General features: G+C 34.9%; 1 protein-coding gene across 10 annotated transcripts in view; it reads left to right on the top strand.

The window, feature by feature from the left end:
* Positions 1-14,142, top strand: part of arhgef10lb (Rho guanine nucleotide exchange factor (GEF) 10-like b) — a 55,213-nt gene that overhangs the window by 33,234 nt on the left and 7,837 nt on the right. For all 10 annotated transcript variants that reach the window (XM_067371156.1, XM_067371159.1, XM_067371163.1 and 7 more), the window contains 6 exons: positions 1,107-1,234; positions 2,129-2,229; positions 2,382-2,503; positions 11,179-11,265; positions 13,419-13,633; positions 13,764-13,921. In XM_067371156.1, the coding sequence (XP_067227257.1) occupies positions 1,107-1,234; positions 2,129-2,229; positions 2,382-2,503; positions 11,179-11,265; positions 13,419-13,633; positions 13,764-13,921 (811 nt within the window). The remainder of the gene's footprint in view (positions 1-1,106; positions 1,235-2,128; positions 2,230-2,381; positions 2,504-11,178; positions 11,266-13,418; positions 13,634-13,763; positions 13,922-14,142) is intronic.

Here is a 14,142-nt window from a genome sequence, read left to right as displayed (position 1 = left end):
TTTCTTTTCATTTTATCTTTGGTAGTATTGGATGGGCTCTTTCACAGCCTTGTTTTCATTAACGGAAATTTAAATATTTAAAAATGAAATAATTATTAAATATACATCTACCCTAACTAAGATCCATAGGTTACTTAGAGCTATTTGAAATATATAAGCTAAATATCTGCAACCTTTTAATGCACAAATCTAGTCCACACAAAAAACTGATTATGCATGCTAACAGAAACATTGCTCACAGCGGGCGATTTGAAGTCCGACAGTAATTGTGTTGAAATGTATTGTTGAAGACGGTGGATTTGTAACAAAAGCTTGGCGGTGCTGTCAAGGGGATGAATTTAGAGACGCAACTTCTCTGAGAGAGTTTATCGTGCACACATTCTAGCAGCACACTGAAGCACAGCATGCTCAATGAGAAGTTTTGGTAACACTTTACTTAAAGCCTTCATGTATAATGCATTATAAAGATATTCATAATGTACGTTGAAATGCATTAAATCATTTCATAAATAATTGTAACCAATTAGTTAAAATGCATTGTAGTATTTGCACATTCCTTGTTGCATCTCAAATTGGTTGTTTGTCATGTGTTTTAATGTATTATGCTTAAATATATTATAACACTAAATCTGTGTTATGAGATCATACAATGTATTACAAGGTACATTACAAGGCATAATTAAAGGGATAGTTCACACAAAAGTGAACGTTTTATCATCACAAAAGAAGATAGAAGATTTTAAAGAATGTTGGTAATCAAACAGTTGACTGTCTTGTTACCAACATTCTTATAAATATCTTCTTTTGTGTTCAACAAAAACACTTTCATAATGCATTATACATTAAGGCTTTAAGTAAAGTATTACCAAAGTTTCTTCTGGAAATCCATTCCTTCTAAAGCACTCCTGCTAAAAAATTTAAAATTGTCAACCTTGCTAATTGAAAGGTTGACCTATTCCTAGTCCCTATTGTGATGCTCTTTTGCTCTCTAACCTCTCTGTGCCAATTATGTTGCTAATGTCAAAAAACAGGGTGCTAAGTGTGGTAACCGGTGCTTAGTCAGTCTGACAGCTGTCTCCCGTAAATGTGACTGTGTGCGTGTACAGAATCTCAACACTACGGTGGGGCAGGACTGGTGCATGGCTCTTCAGAGGCTCATCCGCATCAAAGAGGACGAGATCCAGTGTGCCAACAAGTGCCGTCTACGGCTGATGGTTCCTGGGAAGCCTGACAAGTGAGTGCTGACTACCCACTGATGCCAGTGGGCACAGGTTACACAGAATAGAGCTGTGCATTAAATTCCCCTCAAATGTGGGTGGATTTGACAGTTACACCGACTGAAGCATATTCATCCGCTTCATCACAGCAAAGTACCAGAAGGATTTACATTTCTTGGATTTTAGAGTTACTCTATCACTCTACACAGCCAAAAGATCTTTACTGATCAAATGGAAGTTTAAACAGGGTGAACTAAGAGCTTTTAAGACCACTGGTCATGAACTGTAATGGACCATTAGGGTTTAATGTGTGGGTCTTCCAACTTTTTCAATAAATGTTTCTTTTGCACTAAATCAGCATATTAGAATGATTTCTGAAGGATCTTGTGACACTGAAGACTGGAGTAATGATGCTGAAAATTCAGATTTGCCATCACAGGAATAAATTGCATTTTCAAATAGAAAATAGTTGATAATAATTCACTATATCACTCTTTTTACTTTTTTTTTTTATTCAAGTAATGGAACATAATCATTACATTACTGTTATACACCATAGTGTGGGAAGCACCATGAAAGCTTTGGGTGAAATTAACTCAATATTGTTGAATGCATAATGCATATTATTTTGAGATCAAACAGTAATTGCCGGACCCCCTGCCGTACCGCTGTGGACCCCCTGTTGAAGACCCCTGCTTTAAGCTGAATTGTGTCTTTTGTTGTTGCCTTACTTTTAGCAGACACAAACTCTTTTGACTCTTGGCACAAATAGAACTGTAAAATTTTAGTCATGCGTGGAACTGAAAGAGGCTTTGTTTCACTTGGATTTTGATTGTGTTAAATCCCTCCTGGATTTTCAGTTTGTGCATGTGTGTGTGTGTGTGTGTGTGTGTGTGCATGTCTCTTGACAGATCTGGCCGTCCAGTCAGTTTCACAGTGGTCTTCAGTACGCCCAGTCCAATTAGCAAAATCTCCTGGGTCAATCGCCTGCATCTGGCCAAAATCGCCCTGAGTAAGTGTGGCTTCTCAGAAATGAGTAACAGGTTGTTGACATGAATCTTTCACTTATTATTTTCATGGCTTCATTCTCATTTATAAATGTGCTAGTTTTAGCTTTCAGTGACAGTATTGTGCCTCTGGCTAAGCTTATTACTGTTTGTGTAGGAGAGGAGAACTTGCCTGGCTGGGTGTGTGTTGAGGATGATGAAAAGACTAAGCCTCCATTCTGGTGCCCGTTACTGGCGTGCCGGGTCCCTGTTTTTACCCCCAAATTGCAAGATCTGAAGGTAAGTGAGAGACATTCAACCACTCCTACTCCATCAGACATCCAACATTTTGCATCTGTGTATTCTTCAAGGGACAGTTCACACAAAAAATATGACTCCCCCTCAAGCTGTATAAATGTTGTTGTTCTGCTGTACACAAAGGAAGATATTTGGAAGAATGTTTGTAATCAAGCAGATCTCACCCTCCATTCACTGCCATAGTATTTTTTTTCTTACTATGGTAGTAAATGGGGGGTGAGATTTTTGGGGGTTACAAACATTCTTCCAAATGTCTTCCTTTGTGTACAGCAGAACAAATAAATTTACACAGGTTTGGAACAATTTGAGGGTGAGTAAATGACAGATTTTCATTTTTGGGTGAACTATCCCTTTAAGAAAGAACACAGCGTTGAAAAAACTATTCAGCTACATACAGTAGTTTTTTTGTCATTTGGTCACTTTTTGCCTGAAGAATTAAAGTTGTGTCATCATTTACTCCCCCTCATGTGAATTGTAAGTGGTTAAAAAGTAAGTCTGACTTGTGCTACTTCTACTTAAGGGAAAAAAAGAATAGAGATCTCAGCTGTTTCTCTTAGACAAGGTGTTTTCAAGGGAATGCTGGGGGTCTGCAGATATTAAACATTTAATGTTTATTAATTAACACAATTTTTAACACTGTGCTTTGAAATGCTATTTATGGATTGAATAAAAATACTTTGGAATAATATTTACTAATATAAATGTGTTATATAAATATATTTAAAACAATATATTAGATTTTATTCATAATATATATTTTATCTTTGTATAATTAATAAAATATATTATAGTTTATATATAATATAATATAAAAAATATATATATATATATATATATATATATATATATATATATATATATATATATATATATATATATATATCATAAATATAATTATATTAAATACATATTTAATTTATATAAATGTGGATTTGTACATCTAATAATACAGAAATAATGGATATAAACATACACAGTCAACTTGATTAAATAAAAATGTAAATGTAAATTAAAAGTATTTTCCATATAATATTTAATAATTGGCTTTGTTTTTAGTACAGAGGGGATAACGTCTCATTTATTTTGAAAGCAAATGTCATATTTACATTAATATTAATATAATGTTGAATAACTTCTCTCAAACAGAAAACAGTTTTCTTAGTAATGGCTCTTTGCACATGAAAGTATATGGGTGTCTTTTTAATTTAGAAAGGGGGTCCCTCTCAAGGGCGTCATATTTGGAGGTTCTTTACAGCAAAAAGGTTTGAGAAGTTTGAAAACCCTCTTAGACAGAATCTTAGACAGCAATGAGATTACAAAATCTTCTCAGTGTTTTCTGGAGACCTTAGATTTCAAGAATAAAAACATCTTGTACTGTATAGCAACAGTTGTCTCAGTTGTATTGGTTTATTTCTCCTACACCATTTTAAGAGAAACATCTGAAACAGAGTTAATATTGAAATAACCCTTAACTGCAAACTTATGAAAGAACAACCATATGAGCAATATTTTTTTTCCAGATCTTTTGGGAAAACTTTTCCTTTGGGTAGTCAGTGTTTGATCTAAGACAAGGCAGAGCATACTCAGATTAACATTCAGACAGTCATTGGTATGCATGTGGTAGACTGTAATTGACTGCTTATTGCTTGACCAACATCCTAAACTGTTATTCATCAGATCAGTACTGCACACCATCCTGACTTGGCAGTCTTTCTAACATAGTATTTGCAATCAGGGTGTCTGAATCAAACACATGTTGCCTTACATTTACATATAGCTTTGATCTTCTATTTTATATGCCATTGCTATCTACACCTCCAGCATCTGGTTGGTACTTTTGATCCACAGGACTTCACATTTTTAACCAAGTCCTTCTGCCAGTCTAGTTTCGATTATCTTTATTAGTTCTGTTTTCCAATCAACTGTTGTAGTACTGTTATGATTTTGTCATAGAACTACCATTGTGTTGAGGTTAGTATCTCAATATTTATCCTCAATGAGTTGCTTTTTATATTGTATTCAACACTATCTTAGTGGCAAATCTGAAGAACTTGCAAAAACAGTGTTATCTAGCTGGATAACAGATGAGGTTTTACAGGAAAAGGTGGGTTCATAAATGTTTGGATTTACAACACAGTAATTTCCAGCTAAGTTTATTTTGTTTAAGAACATTTTTTTTTTTTTTTTTTGTAAAGATAACCTGAAATGGCACAAATGTAATACAGCACAATATATTTTACCAGCACTCATCAATATAGGTTATGGACACGTCTTCTCATATGGGTTTGGGTTTAAATGGTTTTGGTTCACCAGCTCTGTACTTCACAACTATGAAATTATTTTTTGTGTAGCTCAAATGTCTTCCCAAATCCCGAATATCCCATAGCAAGTGTGTTCCATAGGAAGCAATATAACAAACACTTCACAGCTCATTTGCTGTCTCTGAGTATGTTTTACTATTCTCAAGAAGTGATGCAATCATCCTTTAACGATTGCTTTCCATACCACTATCAAGTCTGGATGTGTGGCTGATGCGTCTTTTGGCTGTTTTGGGTGTCGCTCTTACAGCTATAAATCTCACATGCTCATCTGAACCTGATCTTGATATTTTTGATGTCTTTTGACGGTGGATGTTCTTTTTGCCTTGCATGTGCACTACTTTGAAGTCATACGGTTCCAGCCTTAGGACCCATTGTTCATTGCTGGCAGAGGGTTTAGATTGAGGACTAAATATAGTCCCTAGTATTTTGGTCTGTGATCAAATCAAACTTTCTCCCAAAAGCTAAGGCTTCACATTCTGTATGATTACATTTGCATTCAGTCAGCCTGCGTTTCAGCTAGCGTGTATACATCTTCGCTCTTTGGTACTGAACAAACACTCGTCTTAATCTTCGAAACATGCATCTGCTTTCATCTGCATTTTGTCATCATCCTTTTTGAAGTACACTCCAGTGCCAGCCTTGCCCAATATGAGTTTGAATATGTTGCTGTACTGTAACCTCACAAGTCCCAAGAAGAAGTGTCTTCATAGCTCATATGCTCTTTGCGGTTTATTTGATTCCTTCCTTTGCTTCAATGATGTTTAATATACTGACTTACCCTAAATGTAATACTTTGATTTGAAGTGAAGTAATTGTGTAGGATTTGAAGCGTTTTTTTTGTGCTTTTAATATAATTTTTTTTTTTTTTAATAAATATCAAGCACATTCATCCCTGTTTACTTGTTAATAACTAACTGTGTGGATTATATGGACATAAATACAAAACATTTATAGGACATTAAAGGTCATTAAAGCGAAAGTTCCGGGTGAAATGTTTCGAATTGTCTCTTGGCAAAGCATATACAGTATACACACACACACACACACACACACACACACACATATATATATATATATATATATAATATACATACACTACCGTTCAAAAGTTTGGGGTCAGTAAGATTTTTTAATGTTTTAAAAGAAGTATCTTCTGCTCACCAAGCCTGCATTTATTTGATTAAAAATACAAACAAAAACAGTAATATTGTGAAATATTATTCCAATTTAAAACAGCTGTTTTCTTTGTCAATATACAGTACAGTGTAATTTATTCCTGTGATCAAAACTGAATTTTCAGCATCATTACTCCAGTCTTCAGTTTCACATGATCCTTCAGAAATCAATATAATATGAAGATTTGATGCTCAAGAAACATTCATTATTATTATCAATGTTGAAAACAGTTGTGTACATTTTTTTTTTTCAAAATTCTTCGATGAATAGAAAGTTCAAAAGAACAGCATTTATTTAAAATAGAATATTTTCTAACATTATAATTGTATTTACTGTAACTTTTGATCAGTTTAACTCATCCCTGATGAATAAAAGTATTGATTAATTTTATTTCTATCCCCCAAAAATAAAATGAAAATTCTTACTGACCCCAAACTTTTGAACGGTAGTGTTTAATGTTACAAAAGATTTAGATTTCAGACAAATGCTGTTCTTTTGAACTTTCTATTCATCATAGCATCATGAAATAAAAATGTAAATAACTGTTTTCAACATTGATAATAATCATAAATGTTTCTTGAGCATCAAATCATCATATTAGATTGATTTCTGAAGGTCATAGGAATAAATTACACTTTACTGTATATTGACTAAATTGGAATAATATTTCACAATATTACTGTTTTTGTTTGTATTTTTAATCAAATAAATGCAGGCTTGGTGAGCAGAAGATACTTCTTTTAAAACATTAAAAAATCGTACTGACCCCAAACTTTTGAACGGTAGTGTATATATACACTTTTACATTAAGATTTTTAGATCTGCTGTTCTAAAAATCTTTCCTTTCGCCTTTCCACAAACAAGCTATGCATAGCTGCTTGAATCTGAGTGCAGGAGCTCTAGGTTACTGTAGAAATGTCAGTGGTTTGCCGTTGATTGCTGTTTTGACCCTCACGAATGTGGTAGATTTCCCCTACGTACCGGACTTAAGTTTACCTGATCACCTGGGCGTCTCCTAATTGACACCCGAGCATCTACTGGCGACACGCAATAATATACCTGATCTTCGGGGGCGTCTCCTAATCGACACCCAATAATATACCTGATCTTCGGGGGCGTCTCCTAATCGACACCCAATAATATACCTGATCTTCGGGGGCGTCTCCTAATCGACACCCAATAATATACCTGATCTTCGGGGGCGTCTCCTAATCGGCACCCAATAATATACCTGATCACCTGGGCGTCTCCTAATCGACACCCAATAATATTTCGGTCAACGTCTTGACCCTAGTACTCCCTAACTTTCTGCACAGCAATAACCAGATAGACTCCAGACTATGCCCTAGAATATGCTTTATTCACAGCCGGAGAACCTCGTATAAATCACAGAGAATCCCACCAGCAAGAAGAATACAACAGTTTATATAGGATAGGAGCATGGTAAAGCATTCTATAATATGATTGTACAATATTCTTCATATGTCAAACCCTCATGTTACTAGATAAAGCAAGATCTGCCCAAATCATGTGATTATTAGTTCGTTGGTTACTCAATATCATGGTGCTATTATATTTAGGTTGTTGTTTAGCTGTCCCTAAGTGTCATTTCCACTTTTCTTATTTTTAGACATGATTCAGACACACACTGACTTAGGCCCATGCAAGGTTTGAGGACATTTAGGTTTCAAAGGCATAGAAATGCTATTCCTGCAAGGAAAAAGAAATATTAGTTATGATTAATTAAAAAATTCCGTCACACGAACAGCACTGAAACCACACTTTGGCCGGTACAACTTGAAATATATTATTATTATTATTATTATTATTATTATTATTATTATTATACATTTTTCATTAACTTCGCAACATGATTTTTGGTCAAAGAACCAGGTGTGGTTCCCGGCCACTGGGTAGATACGTCATCTACTATCAGGGGTTAACTGGATCATGCTAACAAACCCTAACACCTTGCTTGCAGTTTTCTCCCAGTGCGCGACAAAAAAAGCTTTGAGCAAGCCAATTAAATCATTGTTGAATAACGGACAAGATTCTTATTCTTCAAGAAAAGTGAAATTTCTTGTCTTGAGCACAAGATAAACTTCTAGGTATATTATAAACGGAAGCTTCTGTGTTTATATTTTTTATGTGACAAAAATAGAGCTAAAGAAGTTCATTATTATTACTTCTATAACTTGTGTAGGAAACTTTTTTTGTGGGAAATGTTTGATGGTAAAAATGAGTGGGGGGAAAATACCTTCATTACTGCAGATTAAAGCAAGGCAGATCTGTGGCTGCTAGAGAAGATGCAGGAATAGACAAGCAGATTCTTATGTGATGTGATGTGAAGTGTAGTCTGTGTTCAGGATGAACACCCGTGAGACAAATGTGGCTGTGTTTTAACTCTGTCTTCTCATATAACCCCCATCCACCCCCATATTATCAGAACTCTGAGACACAAAGCTGGAACAAGGACCACAAAAATCTGTCATCAGGTCATTAGGATTCTTCTGTTTTAAGAAATGTTTTTCTAGAATGCTACAGTAAGATACAGCAGCACAACATTTTTAGCCCATTCTGAAGGAAAATGACAAGCCTGACACAGAACCTTGTATAAATAATTCCAGTGGGCTAATTCATGTACATATTAAATATTCTGCCTGTTTTTCCATGGAGGGGAAAATAAAAGCCTTGGCCCCAGTAGATTGCTTAAGATGAAAAGGGGCTCCATTCCCACAGTGCATATCCAGGAAGAGTGAGTTTGCAGCAAGTTTTGCACATCAGAGTGCTGAGCATCAGGCTCACAGCAGGAGAGGGACAGCGGCAGCCTGCGATTCCCACGCAAGATCCTCCTCAAACACAATAAGGACTGTTTCATCTAAACAGGTCATCCTCTTACCATGGAAATGTGCTATAGGCTAATGTGTCATGAAAACGTAATAGGTTCTCATTACATTACAAATAAAAGCTGCCCAGTCCCCCATTTTGATAAATGTTGTTGTGTTGCTTGTTGGTCCTTTAGTGAAACTATATTGCAGTACCTGTGTAATATAAATCCATCCATCTATCCATCCATCCATCCATCCATCCATCCATCCAAACCCTAGAAGTAATAAAAAGGGACAACTTCATTAAGTTTCTACAGATTTGTCTGAGCTAAAAGTAGAAAAATGGCTGTTTTTTGGGGCTGTACTTTAATGCCATTACTGAGGATAAATCTGTTTCATCTAATTGAAAGTTTGAAACACAGTAACAGGAAATGTCTTGAGTGTGTGCAAAAGGATTAACAGCAAAATACTGTAATTATGGTCTATTCAAGCTGCTAAAAAAGGAAAACTAAGTAAAATAAAAAATAGAAGATGCTTACAAGCACCATCAATTACTAGAGCTTTCAAGGTTTAAAAAGCAAAAGTACCAGGCAAGTGGTCCAAATTTCTCAATTTCATTTTTTTTTTTCAATGACAAAGTATTACTTTAATAGCAACACAGAAACTAGTTACATTTTTCTGTATTTTATGTCATGTTATGCTTAATTGGCTACACCATGACATTTACTGGAAGGGTTTTGACATGACATGACAATACATTCATTGTTACATACTGTTGTGAAACAAAACCCTTAAAACCTTTTGTTGTAAACTTCTCATGAGCTGTAATTAGGAGCTATTATAATCAAATAAGTTACTACACTATGTGCTGATTGATGTGTTGTCTTGCTGTGGTAAACCGTGTACTCCTAATTAAGAATAACAGTGTTGGCAGGGGTGGGTTTGTCACTAGACATATGGGCCGTTGATGATTAAACCTGGAATAATAGCTTGTCTGGCTTGTGCATAAATTATATGTGAATGGCAATGGGTGTTTAATAACCTTATGTCTGTCTAATTTGAGCCAAAACACCCTGCAGCCAATTAACTTGTTTTACTTCTCTTTCCAAGCCAAGTGCTGGCTGCATGTGGTCACCAGCCCTTTTAGATATGCAGGAACTCAGCATGCATCAGAGTTGCCACCGCTGCCAAAACATGGAAAACAATGTGTGTAACAACCATGCTTTTCCTACCCTAAAATAAATTTAAATTAATTGTAAGAATCTGAAAATCCTTTCATATCTCTTTCTGAGGGGAAAATCAAAAGATGTGCATCATATTTATCATGCCCCATTTAAGGCCTTCAATCCAAAATAAATAAATAAAAGTATAATTCTGTCCTCTAGTTTAGATAATCCTTTGGCTTTGAGTTGGATTTTTGAACATGCAAAAAAAAACTTTCCTTGATCCCACTGTTGCAGTGTTCTAATGATCATGTTTTAGAACAAAATGCGCATTCAACACAGTTAAAAGGATATTTAAAAAAAAAAAAAAAAAAGTCTTGACATGAGAATGTTCCTTCAAGGCAATTCAGTTCACTTGGCGGCCAACTTGGTACCTTCCTCAAGCAGCTATGTCAGTAACAGGCATGCAAGTACAGCTACTTGAAAGACAAAAAAAACAAAATTTGTCAGGGTTACTGACAGCTCTCTGAGCACAAGCTTAAGGTCTGTGAGTGACACGATGCAATTTTGATTAATATCAAATATTCCTCTTGTCAAAAGCAGGCTACTCTTAATGCTTGCCTTCATGAAATAGAGCCTCAAGATGCTTACTTTGAGGCTAAACAGAATAATATCCTGCCTTTTTTGTTGACTGACACAAAATTTTGCTGATCTCGTTAATAAGAATAAAAGTGCAGTTCAACCAGAATGGTTAAGTATACTTATCCACATCCCACACTGCAGAATATATATACTGTATAATATATATATATATATATATATATATATATATATATATATATATATATATATATATAATAATAATAATATATATATATAATAATATATATATATATATATATATATAATAATATATATATATATATATATATATATATATATATATATATATATATATATATATATATATATATATATATATATATATATATATATATATATATATATATATATATATATATATATATATATATATATATATATATATATATATATATATATATATATATATGTGTGTGTGTGTTTAAAATATAATATACTGTATATGTAATTGAACCGTGTTTTAATGCTGATTTTCAAAAGTGATCTCTTTATCTTGTTTTTTGCAGTTGCAGGCTGCCCTATATAACCCAGTCCACTGTGCTCTTCTCGGTTTTTCTGCCGCCAGCACATCCTTGCCTCAGGGCTACCTCTGGGTAGGTACATTTTTCCACAATGAGAACATCTTTTCTTCTTTATAAATAAGTCTCCCTAATGGTGCTGGAATATCACAATATCTCTGTACATCTCTGATGATGCACCAGGGGTCACTTCCCTCACCTCACCTCTGATGCAGGGGATGAGGGGAAACAAATCACTCACAAACATTTGAATAGTCTACCTCTGACCAGGGCTGTTATCGGGATGGTACAAGAGAGAACATTCTATATAGCTCCTTTTAAACTTACTGACAATTTGCAAATTTCACAGAACTCCAGTCATCACACTTAACTAAAGTAGTCATTTAGCATTTTTTTTTATTCCACTTACAGTATATTTGTTTAAAGTCATAATGGAAAGCACATGGATGATTCCATACAGGGTTTGAACCTTTAGCATTTTAAGTACTATTGTACATTAAGCATAATTTGCCTCTGCAACACACATTATTCAGTTTATATTTAAGAAATATCACACAAGGAAAGTTCCATTGTTCTGAATACTCAATACACTTCATAGTGTAAGTAAAATTAATTAGATATTACATATAATTTGGTAGTAAAACGTAAAAGTGTTGCAAATATTTTTGGTACAGAGTATGTGTATTTTGTTAAATGTTTGCAACTGCTTTTTAACACTTAATTAGAAGCACCACAATTACTAAATTGTGTTTTCTGTTAAAGAATTAGTTCACTTTAAAATGAAAATTATGAGATTTACTCACCCTCAAGCCATCCTAGGCCTATATGACTTTCTTCTTTCTGATGAACACAATCAGAGTTATATTAATAAATATCCTGATGCATCTAAACTTTATAATGGCAGTGAATGGTTCTAAGGAGTATGAAGTTCAAGATAGTGCAACAGCTCCACACAGCTTCCGGGGGTTAATAAAGGCCCTGCGTTTGTGTAAGAAAAATATCCATATTTAACAAGTTATGAAGTAAAATATCTACTTTCTGCCAGATATTAATGCCTCTTGCAGTTGAAAACGCTTACACTACGTCCTACGCCTTCCATATTTAACTTACGAAAAAAGCATAACTGATGCGACGTCAGTTACGCTTTCTTCCTAAGTTGAATACAAGAGGTGGTCTGGCGGAAGCTAGATATTTTACTTTATAACTTGTTAAATATGGATCGTTTCACTTCAGAAGGCCTTTATTAACCCCTGGAGCCGTGTGGAGTACGTTTTGCTTCGGGTGGATGCACTGTCTTGAGCTTCATACTCGTTGGACCCGTTCACTGTCATTATAAAGTTTAGATGCGTCAGGATATTTATTAATTTAACTCCAATTGTTCATCAGAAAGAAGAAAGTCATATACACCTAGGATGGCTTGAGAGTGAGTAAAGCTTGGGGTAATTTTCATTTTAAAGTGAACTAATCCTTTAAATAGGCACTACTGAACAGACATTTAAAAGTTTATTTTAAAATGCAAAGTATTGAAAATAAAAATGTGTAAATAACGTGTGTATGTTAAATTGAATTTTTACAACACAAATACAGGAAATATGTTAGTAGACAAGTGGTCAAGTGCATATACCACAAGTGTGGGAATTGGGACAAGTCCATAGTCAATTGTTTTCCTGAATTAAGCGGTGTGTTTGAATGAATCAGTTGAATGAATGATTCAATGACTCAATGACTAAAAATGGAGACAAACAGTGAAAACACCCAGTGCTGTTGGACCACATTGTTTGAAAGATTGTAACTAACTTGTATAATTTCCAATATAAAAGCTTTGAGGCCATGAACCAGTTCTCAAATCTGACTGAATCACAACTCCTACATGGAAATGTACTTTTCTGTGATATTTTTCTTTCTTCTTACAGAGCTTTTCCACCTGTAGTAAGTAAAGATAGCAGGAGCTCCTAAAAAAACGCTGTTAGAATAGTTTGATTGACATTTAAAAGAAAGAGGGAAGCAGGATTAAAAGTTTCTCGAAAGGCAGCTCTAGAAACAAACATCAAGTATTCCACATCAAAAGACATTTTATAAATCATTTATCTTGTGGCTGTGCTTCCATATTTTTTTTTCTTCCATCTTTTTTGCCTGCAGCCTCTCAGAGGGCCATGTCAGTGAGTTCAGGCACTATATGTCCTCCTTCTCATGTTTGTTTTCTTTTTGTTGTCTCGTTGACTGCACAGGTGGCTAGTGGGGGTGACGACTCCCACGGGCAGGTGGAGATTTTCTCCCTTAACCGACCCACTCCACGCTCCGTGAAGAGTTTCTCTTTAGGTTCCCCGGTGCTTTGTCTGGAGTATATCCCAGAGCCCAGCACAGATGAAGAACTGGAGACACAGACCTCTGAAGTTCCTTCCAAGATCGGCAACACCATCTGTGTAGGGTTATCGGATGGCAAGTGAGTCTTTTTGAATCCTTACCTGTATTGGTCTGGGGTAATTTGAGGCATTACATTGCTAATTCTATGCTGAAAGTCAGAATACTTTTTTCCCTGAAAAGCTCTTGATATTGTGTGTGTGTTTCTCAAGCATCCTGGTTTATGGAAGTGTGGACACCGCTGCTCAGTGTCTGCTAACATTCAGTAACCCTGAGGGCTGCCCGGTTCTGTGCCTACAACACTCTGACAACTTTCTTTTCGCCGGACTGAGTAATGGAAAAGTTGCCATTTACAACAGAAAGAGTGAAGGTAGAATAATTTCATAGGGTAATTTTTTAGTGAAAATAGAAATTAAAGGTCTCATGACGTTCCAAAACTGTAAGACTTTATTTTTCTGTTCTGAGAAACATAAAAGAAGATATGGAGCTAAATGGTCACCAAAACTGTTTGGTTACCAGCATTCTTCAAGATATCTTCTTTCATGTTCTGCAGAGGAAATAAAGACATGCAGGATTGAAACTACATAATGA

Source organism: Chanodichthys erythropterus, chromosome 20 (assembly GCF_024489055.1).
Source record: "Chanodichthys erythropterus isolate Z2021 chromosome 20, ASM2448905v1, whole genome shotgun sequence".
Taxonomy (NCBI): Eukaryota; Metazoa; Chordata; class Actinopteri; order Cypriniformes; family Xenocyprididae; genus Chanodichthys; species Chanodichthys erythropterus.
Note: the sequence above shows the minus strand (reverse complement) of the source record. Positions and strands in the feature narration are given on the sequence as shown.